Source organism: Nothoprocta perdicaria, unplaced genomic scaffold, assembly GCF_003342845.1.
Source record: "Nothoprocta perdicaria isolate Ctin4 unplaced genomic scaffold, notPer1 scaffold_173, whole genome shotgun sequence".
NCBI lineage: Eukaryota > Metazoa > Chordata > Aves > Tinamiformes > Tinamidae > Nothoprocta > Nothoprocta perdicaria.
Window position 1 is genome coordinate 7,995 of NW_020454905.1, and position 18,313 is coordinate 26,307.

Below are 18,313 nucleotides of genomic sequence, written 5' to 3' on the forward strand. Positions count from 1 at the left end.
AACGGGACAGAAATAGCAAAAGAGAAGCTATGGATATTCAAAGCTAGTCACCTGAAATCATCTGGCTTGTTTTTCCATTATTTTGTATCTTGTTCAGTGAACGATTTTTGAGCTTAGTGGAAATGGTGAAGCCGATTATCAGAAGGTCATCCAATATAGGGAGTTTATATATGGAGCTGTCACTGTTGCTTTTACTCTTCGCTAGCTTTCAGTGTAAGGGAGATGACTAAAACTGCAAACACTAACAAACCTCTGCCCTCCTGCCTCCTTGTATTCGTATGTCCTTTTTAACATACCTAATTAAGACTAGATTTTACACCTCATGTAAGATTTATAGGGATGTTAAGATCAGCCTCCTGGAAAATGTGTCTAAATAGTGTCTCAATCATTTGAAATTTATCTAAATTAATTAATTCTGGACATTTTATTTGAAGGAGAGTGCTGAATAGGCTAGCAAGAATTAAGGAAGTACACCGAGCTACAGACTGTATCTAGCCTGGGCAGTAGAAGCACGTCACTGTGTGCTTGCAGTCTGAGCCTCTTGAAGAATCCTCCTGGGTGATCTGTTGGAGTGCATCGTAATTTCTTGTGGATCTGCTTAGCTGCCCACCTRCATCTTTTGGGGTTAGCTCAGGGCATGAAGAGGATAGAAATTGTATGGATGAGTCACAACCCAACAAGCAGTTAGGGTGCAGTACATAATCTGCAATAGTATTTGGAATTTTAAGATAATGCCTCTTTAATATCTATATGTGCAGCTTGTGCACAATGTAGAATAATGTAGAAAGTTAGTACAATGCCTTTATAAAAATAGGTAAGTTTTTAGAAACTGAGGCAATGTAGCAATGACTTCTAAGGCAGTGATTACTTATGTTTATCACAGTGTTCATTTCCGATTAAATTGTTTTATTAACAATTCTTGATAAGAAGTATGTTTTATAAAAATATGCAAGACGCAAACATTTTATTTGTTTTCTTTTCCTTGGATATTTGTTACTGCATGGTTAAAAATAAATTGCTTATGCTGTCTAATTAATCAGGAGTAGAATGCTGACTATGACTGTTTTCCTGGTGTCTGTGAATTAAAGAAAATTTTATATTGTTTTTTAAACCTGTTTCTCTGTTACACTAATCTTTTAACTAAAGTAGTTCTAATATAGGAAAAGCCTGGCTGTTACTGTACTTTAATGCATGTCTGCTCTTTCTTTCATGCATGCATTACAGAAACAAGATATACTTAACCAAGTAAGTAAACTTAATATGACTTTTCTCTCTTTTTGTTATGTAAAGGGGAAATATTTTATATTTTATAGATTTTCATTTATGTTATAGATAAATATTACATATTGCTATCCTGTGAGATAACAAGTAAATATTTAAGGCTGAGACCAAAGTGCACTCTCTTTATAGTGCAAAGCTGTTTTTTCGCTAGATGYGTTTCATTTGGATCATAGCAACAATTCATGATTTTGTTAATATGGTTGAATATGGCTTATAGCGTGTTTAAAAGAAATTTTCTCTCTTGTGATATAGTTGAGCTACAGCCATYCCAGGAAAAAAGGTTTAAAGGACTCATCTTCCACTCAAGGCTATACTCCTAGCTAGCTTAAATAACCTAAAAACAACTAAAAATAATTTAAAAACAAAAGAATAAATCAAGATTGACTAGCCAAATGGCTGTTTCTTAAAATGACCTAGTTATTCTTCCTTTGTGGCACAGAGATGTTAAGAAGTCTTTCCCCTRCTCTTTGGAAAGAGGCAGCTAAAGCCTGAGAGCAATCACACAGTCAAGAGATTGAAAGGATTGGGTTTGTAGGAACCCTGCATTGGCTACTGTCAGAGGCCAGGAGTGCTCTTGGAGATGTGTTACTTTCTGCAGTAACTCACTTTGTGCCTATAAAAAGCTCAGTTTTCTTCAGGTAACCTATTGTAAAAGTAATGTTTGTTAAAGAAGTGACTGCAATGGGTCCTGAAAGAGAAGACATTCAAGTTAAAACAGTGTTTTTAGGGTCTGTTTCGGGACTAATCTGGTCTGCAGTTTTGCTGATAATCATGTAAGAAAAAGTAGGTGAATGTGTTCASTAAATCAGATTTAAGTGTTGTTGCCAGAGTGGAGAAATGTCTTAAAATTGTACAGGAAAAGCTTGACAATCTTGTGGATTATATAAAGTAGAACTGGAAAGGGAGGCACTAGCATGGAGCACAGTGCATTGTACTGCCAGGCTGGTGTTGCTGGCGAATAGAGATGAGTGTGGTAGTTGATCACAAAATGATTATCAAGTATTGCTTTATGGTCATGAAGAAGAGAACTTTATTACTGGAACATCATAATAGTATTCCTGTAGCCATGATGGTCTGAGAATATAAAACCAAAAAAAAAAGGCTCATAAGGGAAGGTAGCGTCTTGGCTTATTGATTTAAGTGGAAAACTAGTTAAACCTTCAAGCATGTACTAGTGCGGATTAGAAGGCTTTGTGTGCCTGTTTCCCCAGTTGTATTGCTCAGTTTGACAAAGGATACAATTTGCTGTACAAACCTTGCTCTTTTATTATATATAAAGCAAAGCATTTCTACTTCAGGTAAGCAAGTTCCATCATGACCTTTTTCCAGCATATGTCGCACATGCAAGAAATATGAAATCAAAAAGAAACTAGGACTACTAGARCAAGGAGAATTGTGGAAAATCTATTATGGAGGAGAAGAAGCCTGCCCCTCACTTGCAAGCAATTGAATCCTAAGAAAAATCCTGTATTTTGCTAGCCGTAGTGACATCCAGGAACAGAAAAACTGAGCAATCTGTGAATGTCTGTAGTAGAAAGTCCTACCCTTCAAAACTGCACACGGTGTTTATCTGACTTTGTGGGCAGAATTTCCAGGGAACATCTTCCTGGATGCCTAGAGAGTAGGACACCTGCCAGGGTGATGCTGGCAGCCTGGTCTGCTTTCTGTGCAGTTTTGAGGGCACCAAAGTGATTTCCTAAAACTGTTAAGATGCATGAATTTTGAGCATTTTAGACCATGTGTAGTGGTCTCCCTGTCTCTTTTTCTCTGTCTGTGCTAACAAGTCGCTCTCTCACTTCTTGTTAGTTTCCTTCCTTTCGATATTTTCTCCTACTTTTTTTGTACTGTATATTACCTTAAGTTTATGGAGGCGGATACCACTGTCACTCACATATTACCTGGTGTAATTGCCATCTTTTCTAGATATCATTTAGAATTGTTTTAAAAGAAAGAGAATGTAGAATTTCAAACATTGAAAAAATATGCTTCGTAATACTACAACTTTTTAAAAAGAAAACTTTCCAGATGTACAAACTTAATATTATGTAGGGTTACATTGATGTCTAAAATATTTTATTTTTAATAAATTATTTAAAAAGTGTCAGACTACTCTGATGATATTTGAGCTCATCTAACAACATAAAAGCACAATATGCATTGTTTCTATAGCAATGTGAAATGCCACCTAATATTTAAAATATATTAGAAAAAAATGATGATAGTGAAAAATATCTATAGGAAAAGGATGTGGCTCCAGTCCTACTCGCTATTAATTACATCTTAAGACATAGCCGTATTTACATAGCATGTGATAGATAGCAGGTAAGTGAACCTGTTAATTGGCAAAAAATAGAAATTCCATATTGCACATAACATGCACTCCGAAATTGTTTCACTAGTTAATTATATTATATGCTGCACTTAATTGCTTTCTATGAGACAGAAAACAAGGGTTTCTCACTCTTTCTATATTCTCTCACAAATATGCAGATGATGGTGGATGTTTACAATTTCCTCTTCTTTTTGGGTTCTCAAACTCTCTTTTGCAAGATGAGTTTCTAGAAACATGTCCTCATTTGATGACTTTGGATTTAAGCCAGTTAAATTGAATATAGGGAAAAGTAAATTAAAGTGCTTTAAATTCCTAAGTGATGTTGCAGATTGTCCTTTTTTCCAGACAGATTATTTTTGTGTTGATAAGTCCAGTATCTCATGGCTGACTCTTGGAAAGTGGCAAATAGTAGCATTGTCACAGTTGCTTATGGCAGAATGCATTAGGAATTCAGTAGTCATGACATCAACATTTTAGTTGTCTCATTATAATTGTATTACTTTGTGTCTTCTGTCAGTCCTTATATTGCTGAATTGATGCTATGAAAGTAACACAAGTTTTTGTCTGAAGTGTATTTCTACTCCCTTTTTGACAAACATAAACACATAAAGTGTTTTCTTTAAAAACATTTAATTTTGAAAGTCTATATTTCATTTATATATTCATTTATAACAGCAAGAACTATGAAGTTATCAAATGAATGCTGTTTTACTGCAACATTATTTTTTAAAATTTACAGTCTGTTTGTACCAATGGACTAACAAAGGTCAATGCAATASAGTTCTAGAGGCATTTGTGTTACCTGTTCAGACACATAGCAGGCTTAGTTTGTTTTTCTCTAGGTTTGGATCTAGAAATTGTGAACAGCCTAATATTCTTTAATGTTTGGCTTACATCTCCAAATGCATTTAATTTAATATCGGCTTACTCAGGCCGAATGAGTAAATTCTGGTTAAAGTGCTTTATCCAGAATATTTAATTATGACCTTTTTTGTTTGTTTTTCACTTAGCAGTACAATCAATTATATTCTATTTCGGTTTTATGGTAATGGCTGTTGTTGTGAAAGATTATACTTCATGATGGCATCTTGTTGTTATTTATCAAATTGTATAAGTAAACAAAATGGAAAAAAATACTATTGCTATTGATAATATTGTATTAATTGGCCAAAAAGGGGAGATGACTTGTAGCTCTCTTGTGTAATACAGGTTCTACTGCAAACGTCGGTGTGTAAATATATATAATTGGTCAGATGACATAGCTTTCATATCTTCTGTCACTTTCTTAGCTAAGCTATAGCTTTCAGTTCTGAGGAAACAAACCCAGGTTTAGTTCAACTAACACAGTTTCACTTTCATAAAGGCTGTAAATTTGCACACAGTGCAAAATGGATGTAAATTGCTGCCAGATTTATTTTTTATCTGAAATGGGACATTTTAAACCTTCTGGAATTGGGCATGACTGTACCAGGTGAAAGACTCAAATACAAATATTGGATTTTATTAAGTATTAGCAAATCATTTATTAATGAATCGAAATAAGTGTAGAAGTTTGTCAGCCTGTACCTTTCAAACCCTTGAAGGGGGAGGAATGCACAAGGACTATTCTAAAGACTTATTCATATATTATTTTTCTTACTAGTAGTACTGCAGCAAATATTTTTGATATGAGCAGCTGAATCACAGAATCAGTGAAAATTTCAGCAAGCAGGTTATTAGAGTTAAAATACCAGAGAATGCTATTGACCTTGAATGCTTTTAGAAAAATAGTTCTTTTTTTTTAGCCAATTACAAATACGACAGAATTCATCTATCAGTAGATTTTGGCACTATCTTCACAAGCAGAYTAATCATTTGATTCAGCCAGAACTATTCTTATAATTATTTTCTTTTTACTCATTGTTCAGTTGTTTTTAGCTTGAAGCATGTTGTCTAACTCATTTTTCCTAACTGCAGTAAGTGTAATTTTCAGCCRTCTCATGTGGCTGTCTCCAATACAGGATATCTTTTCCTCACTCAGTTTAGTATGCCACAATTTATGTATGCTTTCTTTTTATATTTTTCACTGATAATATACATAAATAGGACTATGTTAGGTAATCCTCTATAGAATCCTTCTGTCCCTTAGCACTCTCTTTTCTAAGAAAACTTTGTTGTAATAAAAGTATATGTATGCATTTATGTGCGTAAYACATATGGACGTACTAACAGTCTTGTAATCATGGATAAAATAAAACCTGCTAGTAGAAAGATTTTATTTTTTCTTACTTTGATATTAGACTGCTGTTATCAATAAAGACATTCCAAATTGATTTTAGTAGTTTGCATCAATTTATAATATGAAACCTGATGGTACAGTGTCAATGTTATGATGAAAAGTCTAATTTATATATAAAAATTAAGTTTGATTGCTGCTTCATGTAACAAATAGTATTTAGTTGCCAGATATTTTAAAATGAATTATATCAAARGTGTCACAAACGAAAAGTTTAGATCAGAAAATGCTAACAGCTTTCATTTGAAACCAAAGGTTATTCTAGTGCACAATCTCCATTATGTATTCCAAATTTAATTTGAATTTATGTCATTTGAACATTAGAAATACATTTTAAAACATTTGTGTATTCTCATGTAATTAATGTTTTATAGATTATTGGCCCTCTGTATACAGTCTTTGTTATTGTCCCTCATATTTTAGTAATAGTTAGAAAGATTGAGAAGACTTAATGAATCTTAAAGACCAGGGCTTTTACTGGGAATGCTTAAGCACTCCTTTTCAGAGCTAGTCAATTAATTGTCACACATGCACTTGTRCTGATGAAAGTGTACACTTGCTGTCATAGCATTACATGTGGATCGGGACCCTGTAAAATCTACTTCCGTGTCTCCAGCTCATTTTCAGATATTGCGTCTATAAAACTCTTTAAAAAGATATAGTTAGGAAGACCCTCACACAAACAAAAAGTGATGTAGAGCTGTTGCTATCAGAAGATTAATACTCTACATTTTTGGCATCAATTGGGGATCAGGCAGCCTAATTTAAAAAGTAATTAATTGAAAATTGCATTTCACCGTAATTATCTTTCCATTATCTCTGAAATGTTCTCTTTAGTAGCTGAAAACCATATTTCATGAAAATGTGCTGGAATGAATGATTTTTTTGTCTCTTACATTTCATTTACAGGATGATGAAAACAGTGGCTCATGTTGAAATATTTTGAACAAATATAAAAGAACAAAAAGACCAAAGAGAATGTGTTATTTTGAAAGTATTCTGGGTGGAGATTAATTCCAAAGACCAAATCATGCCTTGTTCCCAGTCGTGTGGCCAGTGTCATGGGAAGAAATAAAAGGAGTTATTAATCACACTCACTACTCTAGCCCATCCACAATGACAGCTCCTTTATCAAGAGAGTATTAATATGTGTTTTTGGTTTTTTTTTTTCTTTTTTTTTCCCAACTTTTAAGAATTAGAAGTAGATTGGCAAACCTTCTTTGCCTTCCTTCTACACGTCAGCCACCAGAATGGCTGTTTATGGTGGGATATTTACACCATCTGGGAAAATATAGAAGGTAGTTAGGTCTCTTCTATGGCAGTTTGGCCTCTGGGTAAAGCTTGAGTMAAAAGCTGCTATATTTTTCTGATTACCTTATCTGTTCACTGTATGACTAATCTGTATCTGTATGACTAATATGGTAGGAAGTGAAATATTACATACTGTAATTAAAAATTCTTAATAGTTTAATTAAAATACGTTCCAACAAATRCAAAATATGCATTAGTAGCATATCCTTTTTTTCCACTGAAAAAGTTTTGCATATTTTCAGAATCAGAGTATTTTAACTTGTGATATCTGTACCATGTGGAGTTGTGTGTACTTTGGCACAGTTGGASATATTTAAATAATAAAAATACTTACATCTCTTTTGGTCTTGTCTTTTTATGTTCTGTGAGTAATGAAGAGGAACAAATTATAAAATAGCACAGGTTAGGTGTAGGAGGAGGAAAGATGGAGCTAAATGCTTACAGTGTGATATTTTCTTTATCACACTAATCCCCAGCCTCTCCCCAACATGTGCATCAGTTTTGCTATTTGAGGTGGAGACAAAGAGGTTGAGTTGCTCTATCCATCTTCCTTCACCTATCATCGCATCTGTGGTTGTATTTCACACCAGTCTGGAATAAAGAGTTTAGAAGGAAAAGGACTAATAACTTCTGGTTAGCACAGAAAACAAGGAGGGGAAAGCTTAACTAGTTTGTGGGAGTTCATAATTGTATGGATGCTTCATATATTGCAAGAAGTAAGAGGTGAGTGGAACCTTCTGACATGGTGTCAAACTATTGGCTTTCATGGGTAGTTTTTATGTGTATTCATGCTTACGATCTGTGTGATACCATGTATATAATGCTTATGATCTGTGTGGTACCATGTATATATTTCTTAGCTCTTATCATTCCAGAATTTAACTGCAAAACATATCTATTGTGGGAGATTTTGTGGCATCTAAGAATGTAGAATGCAACATGCTGGTGTATGCAGAGGACCAGTTGACTGCAATCAGTCATTTCCAGTCATTACTCTGCATGCAGCAGAGTGGCAGATCCATCTCCATTTGCTTCATCCTGTGGGAGGGAGGACAGAGTTGGTTTGTCTGCAAAGAGAAGAGAATTTATAGCAGTGATCCTTTGCTTTCAGTTAGCCAGGATGCAAATTGAGACAGAGCTTTGATCCTAGCACCCTGATAAAGCAGTTTAGTCTTTTTCCCTCTAATAGCCATCCCTTTGTCCTATCAGGATCAGTTATTCCAGGCATCTCTATGAAGTCTTGTATCTGTGTGTTCTGGGAATCTGAAATTTAAGAGAAGCTGAAGGATAGCACTCTGCTTCATGCTTTTGGCACAGAATAGAAAAAGATGTAAGGTGTATACATGGTTCAGTGGTATTAGTGAGGAAAAAGGCTTCTCATCATTTGYCCAAGTTCAGTGGGGTAACTGTAAAGAAATGTGCATACAAGCATCATCTGTCAAGGCATTGTGGGATATAAAGGCCCTTTTATTGTTGGCTTTTGTAGTATTCTATGCAGTAACAAGAGAATAAAGCTGCACACTATTTTGTTATCTTAAAATAAAGAGATTTTTAACACTTGAAAGGTCTAAAACTAATTTTAATATTTTAAGTTTATTTCTTCGAAGTTGAGAATTGCTTAGTCATTGTGGTGAATGCCATCTTGAAAATTCTTTTGAAAAAAGCAATTTATCCTGAAAACTGTAATTTATTTGCCTTGTCAGTTGCTAGCACTTCAATCCCTTGGTGACCTACAACTCTCTGTAGTCTAGACGCCTTAGCAACATCGTTTCTAGTTCAGTCTTTTTATGTGTGCTTACTGTTCTGTCATAGGATTTCATGTGGTATTTTGAAAAGGAACCATAGTAAATTAATGATCACAAAACTGAGGTGGGAAAACAGAATAAAACTCAGGCTAAAGTCTTTACTACCGAACTGGCTTTTTGATGTATTMAGATTGAAAAACAGCAGAACAGCTGAGAATAGTTGGCCAAAGCCCTTAAGGGTTTTTCCAGGACCTTTTTGCAGTTGGGGAAGTACAGTGCTTCCCAGAAGCACATTTCCGTAAAGTCTTCTGTAGGATGTTATGATCCTATCGTGAGACTTTAGAGTCTCAGCCACTGTGTTCATAATGGCAACCTTATAACTTAAAATACTCCTCTTGTCTGCCCCATCATCAATTTGTGTAATAGTGTCTGGTAGTTGCTGTAATTAGGTTGCCTTTAGTTAAGTCTCTCAAGAGCCCAAATCTGGGATCTGTAGCCCATTTCCAGCCTTTCTGCCCTGCTAACCCATCTGTGCCTCCTTGGTTGCTGCCAGAGTAGAGAAGAGGAATAAGGAATGAAACACAGCAAAGTCAGATGGGTTTGGAAGAAGGCTTGAAAGTCACTGCAGTTTCCATGCCACCTTATATGCTGACCTGGCTCAGAGGTTGCCTCCCCTCCATATTCCAGTTTGCCCATGAGTGGGAATCTCCTCAATCTCAGTCCCTCTCTGCCTTTCTCAAGAGAAGGATTTTCTGTTTAGGCAAAATAGACACAGTATAATATTACTACTTTTTGCAACTTCCACTTAACATATACATACAGCTATTACTCATTTAGTTTTATTTTACTATATTTTATAATATCATTAGGACTTGTAACCAAGTTTGTTGAGTAACTGTTTTTTATTAACTTATTTCAAGGATATTATTATGAGAAAAATTCTTGGTCTAATTAATTCTGTTTTATCCTGGTTCTTAAAGGGCTATTTGAGGGCAGGAATTTTCTTCAAAGTAATGGGAGCTGGCATAGAAAATTCTAATTGTTTGTGTTTGTGGCTCCTTGTAAAGTGAAGGATGCCATAAGCTTCAGAGAAATTTCCACCACAACACAGTGGTTGAGTTTGAGTTCCTTATAAAGAAAAGCTCAGCTCAAGCTGCAGAACTGGGCAAATTTCTCTATATTTGCTTACTCAAACATTCTAACAGCAAAATTCTCATGTTATCTGGAAATAAAACAAATTGCTCTGTCTTGTTTCAATGTTGGGAAAAGGCTTCTGCTCTTTTTACACCTAAGAAAGTGAGGTTATTTGCACAGATAGAACTTTCTGTATACGAAAATGATCTGTTCATGGTATCAACTTTGGAATAAGCTGTTAAGAATTTTCAGCAAACACAGATTTTCTGACGKGCAATTGCAAAATATAAACATCATAACAGATGGCATACAGTCCCAGGGGTGCTGAATGGCCCCTGTGAACAATCTATAATTGATGTTTACCTCATTGTTTTGTAGATAAATTATATACACATATATATTTTATATATATGTATATATATGTGTATATATATACGTATATATACATGTATATACGTATATATACATGTATATGCGTATATATATGTATACAGAAACAAACACATATAAATATTTATGTATCATATGTGTTTTATTTCTTTTAGCATACATTAGTTTTATTTCTTTTAGCAGAAGCCCAAATCCAAAATGAGGTTGCTAATACTCTGAATGAAGYGAGCACCTACCTTTAATACAGCAATTGGAAACCAAAAAGAAACAAGAAATATTCTTACTATTTTCAATAAAACATGCTCAAATCCTTTAAATTCTTTGTGTCCAGAAATTCTGCCATAATATCTGAAATGAATGAAACAATTTGTTATCTATTTTGATACATATCTGCAAACAGCTTGGTTGCTTGAACATGCTCTGAGTACCTCCTTATTCTGAAGATTCTTTCAGTAGTTTGTACAATAATACTTTTGCAAGTAAACTTTTAATCATCTTTTGGAATTTTGGAATAGACCTAGAGAGACAGCCCCCYCCTCGCCTTTTTTAAATTTTATTTATTTATTTTTCTAACAGCTCTTTTCTGATGTTTAAACATCAGAATTATTAAATAATTTCTCCAAGCAAAGAGAGCTTGACCAAGGCACCCCCTGCTATGCATATGTCCTAACCAGAAGATTTTTGTGCAAAATATGGGAAAAGCTGTCACTCTAGTGCTTTCAAAATGAAATGGTGGTCTCCAGTGCACCTGGTGCAAAGTTTTTTTGTTTTTATTTTTAGATATTTTTGTAAATGTGGAAAATTAGACCCAATAATGCAGGTCTACTTATGTATCTTGATATTTATTCTGTATCTTAGATGTAAGATAAACAGTGAACACATCTGTCAAGGCTGGAGCATTTTATTCATTTTGAGGAACACATTTGCAGACCCCTAAAGTATAAGGCAAAAAACTAAGTAGTTTTCCAGATGTAAGTGCTTTATGTATTGGTAGCAATTGGAAGAGTCTTTCAGGGCTCCAGTATGAACAAAGGCTCCAAATTGAACTCCAACTTTAGATTTTTTTTTTTCTGAACTGCCCCATGTTGTTCTTATTATGCTGTAATTAGCTCTCATTAGACTGTAATTAGCTGCCTGGTTTTGTAGTTACAAGAATGAATAAGATATTCCAGTCTACAATGCAAAACAATGTATATCCCAAAATGGGCACAACTGATACTGCACAAAAGACCCCTTAGGATGCCTTCTCTCATCTTACACCTTTGGAAGCACTGGGGCAAGTTGAGATACCTTCTTTTTGGTACTCAGTCAATCATCTAGAATCATTTTTTTTTTTCTACTTTTAATTTTATATTGCAGATCTATGTGGGAGGAGGTTMAGGAAAAAAACAACACCTATGAATTATATTCTTGTTGGCAGCTTGGGCTGGAATTAATTTTGAAATTTTATGGATGCTTAATTAAATGTTATGGATTGTCTCTGACAAATTGTCACATAAGAAAAATGCATATTTTTAATTTGCCTCTGCCCTGAGTCATAGTGAATCCAGTTTAATGTTTGCTTCAAGACAAGCTAGGAAGTTTAGGGATTGACAGGTTTATTTGGTGAAAAGAAATCAAAAACTAGAACTTCAGTTTTGCTTTTGCTATCTATTCTTACTTGTTCCTTTTGTCTTAAAGTTAGATATATACCATGTTTTTGAAGTTGAAGGAATAGGAAACATTGCTTAATGATGTAACAGGGAAAGGATGTATTCCTCATAAAAATAGTAGGAAAAATAATTTTTTAGAGACATTGTGGTTTAAATTAAATACCATAACTTGATAGTGTTATTGAATGAATACTTTTTTGATCTGATCCCAACATGTGATATTAACAAGTGAAGTTTTATAAGCCATAACTGTAAGAATCTTTACAAAGCTTTATAAAGGATTATAAAGATTATAAAAATTTATGATGCAATAGTAGTACCAAATAGGTACTTGGTAATATTTTATCACCAATAACATGAATCTTCTGCTGTGGTTCTCATAGGATTTCTTCTAAGAAATTTCTTCCAGTCTTCTGCTGTTATGTAATGCCTTATGTATATTCCAGTGAGAGAGAGATGGAAGAGAGAGAAAGCACTAAGAATAATATAAAATGGACTTTCTTTGAAGGTTGTCTCCTTTTTTTATTTGCCAGGCTAAACTAGTCCTAGATCCTATTACAGTTTCCTGTTCCTCAGTTCTGTTCTTCTCTGTAGATACAGGACCAAATTATATCTTTACTGTAGATACATTAAAAAAAAAAAAAAAAAAAAAGAGGTCAATTCCTATTAAGATTATCTATACATCTATGCTACCTAACTTGTTTTTTTCAGATCCTCTAGAAAAAATGTTATTCAGCAAAGTACCAGAATCATGCCTGCTGTGTAGCCAAGTCCCTTACCAATTCCTAACCAATTTCCAGCTTCATTTGAAGGCCTTTGGCTGTACAATATCATTTTGCTCTAGGATTTTTTTCTGTTTCTCTGGGTCCCAAAGCATATGGGGGCAGAATCTAATGCACTTTGAGCTGACGAGCTCTGGCTGTAGAACAACTCCCCTGGCCTGTTATTTTCCTTTGCCAGGTGCCCTAATCCATGGCAGCCAGGGTATCAAATCWAATAAATGGATTTGGCAGCTGAGTCGTGTGATGCAGGAATCATAGAATCCTTAAGGTTGAAAGGACCTCCAGATGTCATCTAGTCCAACCACCCTGTRCTCACAGGGCCACTTGGAGCATGCGGCACAGGGCTACAGCCGAGTGAGTTTTGAAGATCTCCAGGGAAGGAAACTCCACAACCTCTTTTGGCAACCTGTTCCTGTTCTCTGTCACCCTCATTGTCAAGAAGTTTTTCCTTAAGTTCCCATGGAACTTCTCCTRCTTCAGTTTGTGGCTGTTTCGTCTAGTTATGTCAGTGGCCACCACTGAAAAGAGGCCAATCCAAAAAGTTTCTTTGAACAYTGCCTTTCAGAGACAGAAAATATAAGGCAATTTGGAACATTTGTTTTAGAGAAAACTGCAAGTAAATTATAAATTGGTAGTCTTTAGAAAACACTGAAAAGATAGAACCTCTTTGAGAAATAGTATTATTTATTAACTAACTTTTTCCCAGGCATAATTCTGATTCTGTAACATTAAAAATATATCATTTAGTTATWATCAGAAGCTTGGTGAATGACTACTACTCAGGCAATATGGTTATGGGGGCAGCTGTTTAAAAATCTTAAGATAGCTATCAATTCAAATATTTTTAGCAGAGAGGTGTGTATATAAAAGCTGAGGACAAAGTAAATGAAAGAAAACTTTATGAAGCAGAGAGATATTAATATATCCATCCATAAACCTTAACTGAGATTGTGCCTTGTTTTTCTGTTTTGCTTTTATCTCAGTTATACCTCTTCATATGTARTTTAGTGAAATGCCTAAGTTATTTTTCATTTCTGAACAATCTAACAATCATGTTTCTATTGTTTATTAATTTAGTTATTAATATATTTGCTRTGTTATCAGATAAGTGTATATATATGTATTACATATACAAACTGATGGGCAGTTTGCTTGTGTACTGCTTTTTTGCCTTTGTGGTTTTAAASTTTATAAGGATTGAATGAAATATCAGTTACTTGGTTATTGAGGAACACATTTAGAAAGTTTGCAGCATGACTGAAGTGGAGCATAAGTTGCAAATGTAGAAATGTAAATGTAGAATCACCGAATGACTGAAATTCCATTAGGATGACCTATGCTCTTCATGGAAAATACCTTATTTCATACGTACCGAACAAAATTTCTTCATCTCATCAAGAAAGAGAGAAAGGAGAAGAAGAAATAAAAATCTCTGCTATAGAGGTTTTTTTATAGATAATTTAACATAATTTTTACTGTGACTCTAATTCCCAAGTAACTGAGGCACTTATTTGGCTTCCACTTTTGTTTTGTTTTTGACATTTCTGTTTTTCTGCTTGCTGAATGTTGCATTCATTGTACTGTTGCACTAGGGTGTTTTCATGGAGAYACGTAGTGACTTCCCTACACATGGAGAGCTTTTCACACCTTGATTTTGCAGTAAGACCTGACTTTATCTGAGACATATTGGAAGGTGGAAAGTTGGTGTTCTGTTTAAGAAATAAATTGAGATCAAATAAATTCAGAAACAAATACACCCACAGTATTATATTTTTCAGATAAGAAATACTAAGTATGTTTTATTATCTATCATATATATCACAAAGCATCCTCATTGTTAGTGTGCAATTTTATCAGTTATGTGAGAGATGAAAGTGAGATAGTCTTAGGAGCTCATGATATGCTTCATCACACTGTTATTTCTAGTACTTTTGTATTAATAGGATTAAATGCAATCAAAACATTTTACATTCATTGTATTTGTTATGACTGATAATATTGTCACCCATTAAGTTTCATTAATAACTTTCTACTTAGCTGGCAAGATCTTTTTTGATTTTTTTTTTTTTTTCATTGCAGGCACTCCTATTTGGATATGAAACCATGTTTAGACAGGGTGATTGATTCAGGTTTGACATGCATAAAGAAAATATGTTGCTACCTAGAAAAGAAGTTAGCTGGCTTTCAGTTGGGATCCAAAAATCTCAGTGTCCATGTGATGAGAGAAAAAGTTAAAACTTAATCAGGAACAATCTTGTGAGCTCCTCAGGTTGGGGTTTTATATGTATCGTTAAGCCATATTGAAATGAAACCCGTGGCATTGAGTTACATCCTAATAGATGTTGTCTGTCTTGCTCCCTTTGTCTCTCTCACTCTCTCACTCTTGCTATATATATTGAAAATCCAGATTATATTTTCAGAAATCTGTATTTTCGAGGATCGTATAACTTTTTGGTTAACAGATATTATTTGGTGCACTAATATGAACATTTTTTTCTAAAACAATTCATAAAATCTCTCTATATATTTTCACTGTAGACAATTGATTTAGAGGGATTCAGGCTGTTCATGAAAACTTTTCTGGAGGCAGAGCTACCTGATGACTTCATTGAACATCTTTTTACATCATTTAGCAACAAAATCTCTCACTGCAGCCCTTTAATAAAAAACAAACCCCAGCACCTCTCTGGAGGTAAGTAGTAAAATCACAATAATACAAGAAATTGAGCTTTCAGAACTTACTCTTTACTTCTAAAAGTTAAATGCATGGAATTGTGAATTATGTGTAGATATGTTCTTTTTTTTTCTGTTATTTGGGAATTTGGGGAAACTCAGTCATGAACACAGGACTATTATGAAGAGAATAGAACTAAATAGTTTCATCTTTTTCATTCACAATAATGATGCAGCTGAGACACCAAGTGGACAGTGTTTTTCATGTTAATACTATGCTGAAATTGCTATGCTTACATGGTCCTACTGCCTACTGTGCTATGTAAGTGCTTAGAAACCTTCAGAAGCTCCTTCAGAAAACTCCAATGGGTGCTCCAAAGCTTTCCTTATCCTTTTGCTGACTCCTTTCTTAATTGCCTAATTGTGATGCTGCTGGTAGTAATCCCACGAATTTACCAGCTCCTGGTGTTTTACTTAACTGGAAGTGCTAGCAATATTTCTTTACCCAATGTGAGAAACAGGTTCTTAATACAGTTTGCATTTTTAATGCTAGACTGTACATTTTGTTTAGCATAATTTTGAATTTAGAGAAATTTTAAACATTGTTGTAATGATAAATCTTTTAAAAATTTTTTGAATTATGAWTTTTTTTTTGTAAAGGAATAGTCTCTGATGATAACTTTTTCCGTGATTATCACATACCATTCTGAACTAAATATATTGAATAGTTCTTTCATTTATTTTTCTTTCCTTAATTTTACATTAGTTGTTTTTTTTTCCAATTCTTACCTTTATGCACCCTAGTGAAAAGACATATTCCACTATTGCCTACTGTAATGTGTATTGCCTATAATATTTATTCTGATACTCAGAAATTAATTTTTAACTTTTTAACTTTTAAATGTCTCTTGCCCTTAGAGGTCCTTTGTGACAGAATCTCTAAGGGCARGACATGTGTAAATATAATCTTTATTGTCTACTGCAGTAGCTATTCTGAATTTCATACATTTTCAGCATTGTATTTTTTCTCTTACATATATAAATTTCATTGCCAGTAATGTTTTAGCAGCACAATTTTGCTTCCAGCTACAGCATACCTATTTTTTGTTGGTGTTTTCATAAGGAGCAGCATCCTCTACAAGCATGCACTGTACCAATCACCATTAGTTTGTATCTTTTAGATTCAACATGTTTTGCTTGAAAACTCCAGCAGCAGCTGACATTTACTGATACAGATTTGTTTATATATTATTCTATATTTTAACATATGAGTAGATATTTCTAGTAGATAGTCTGAGTAGATATTTCTAAAAGTCATCTTTTATCAATTTTGTGTTATTTTTCTTTCTGAGACTGGCATTTCATCTGAAGAAAAAGCTAACTGCCATTTTTAGGTTGTTGTCTGATTAAGTTATAATATCTGCCCAGTAAAGACCATGTTAAGCTTCCCCCACTTTTGTTACAATTCTCTGATAAATTTATTCCGTGTGTTAAAAAAAAAAAATCTTACTTTTATTAAAACTGTATACATTATTTTAATTATAATATTACTTACTTTTTTTTTCTTTTTCGCTTTCTCTTTCCATTTTTATTTCCTTTTAGCCTTTTTTTCCCTTGATAAGGACTTAAAATAATAATATGTTATGAGACAAGTTTTGTAGTCTTCCATATGTATTCAACGTAGTACTGAAAGGACAACTTTAAATTTTTTAAAGGATTATATCCAAAGCATATTTGGAGCAGCAGTTCAGTTCCTCTSATTCTAGGGTTACTGGTTATTTATGCTTCAAAATATGCGTTTTGTGTTGCAGTTCAAATACATGAGATCTTTACTACGTTTTATGTATTCATAGTTTGTAGTGATTAAAGAGAAAATCATGGACTTTTATACATTTTAATGTACAAGTGAAAATCATGGAAATCTTCAGGCTATTATGTAATTCTTAAACACTACCAATAAGAAAAAAAATGACCATACGGGGAAAGAAACATCTGACATTTTTCTGAAGATGGGAAGGGAACAGCTAGAGAAAATCACATGAAACGTAATAAGGTTCATAAATATCTCTGGAATGTATTCACTTTTTACTTAATATTTCTCTGCCYACTCACCTCTGTTTATAAATTGTATTTTCAGTTAAGGTGTCTGAAGAGAGATGGAAACAGATGCCAGGTGAGTTACAGCATTTTAAGTCAGTATTGCATCCCCCTTTCTACTAGCTCTGATTATGAAGAAATACTTTCACTTGMAGCTTTGGATAAGCCATAAGTTCATTTTTATCTGGATTTCAGTGAAATTCAAGGTGATACATATATGAGTTAGGTCCAGTTCGGTTCAGTGCATATGATTCAAATAAGATCAGAATGTGAACAAGTTATGTGAAACCGTGAGATTAAAGATCATTGTTCAAACTTGTGTTCCAGCTGATACACTGGAAATGCTTTGATAGCAATTATTATGACTTAAWTTGTGTGATTATTTTCTCGTATTTAAATTGTGTATTTATTTTCATGGTATTCTTAGGCCAAGGCTTGTACAATTTAAATATGTGCTGTTTTAACCTGCATTTGATGGGAGAAAACTAAAACATTTGGATGTCATCAAAGTTCTCTTTGATGTCACTAAATCATCTTTTAATTAATCTAGCTGATGACAGTTTGTAAATTCAATGAAACTGCTATAATACAAAGAAGTGGATGCAGAGTTGTGAATGGATTGTTTTAATGTTTAGATTAAC

At 33.8% G+C, this 18,313-nt stretch overlaps 1 protein-coding gene across 1 annotated transcript in view; it reads left to right on the plus strand.

Annotated features, from left to right (window-relative positions):
- Positions 1–18,313, plus strand: part of DGKB (diacylglycerol kinase beta) — a gene marked incomplete at its 5' end in the record, with an annotated part of 260,260 nt that overhangs the window by 2,457 nt on the left and 239,490 nt on the right. Inside the window, 3 exons of the mRNA XM_026036252.1 lie at positions 1,225–1,245; positions 15,441–15,594; positions 17,713–17,748. Coding sequence (XP_025892037.1) covers positions 1,225–1,245; positions 15,441–15,594; positions 17,713–17,748 — 211 coding nt within the window. The remainder of the gene's footprint in view (positions 1–1,224; positions 1,246–15,440; positions 15,595–17,712; positions 17,749–18,313) is intronic.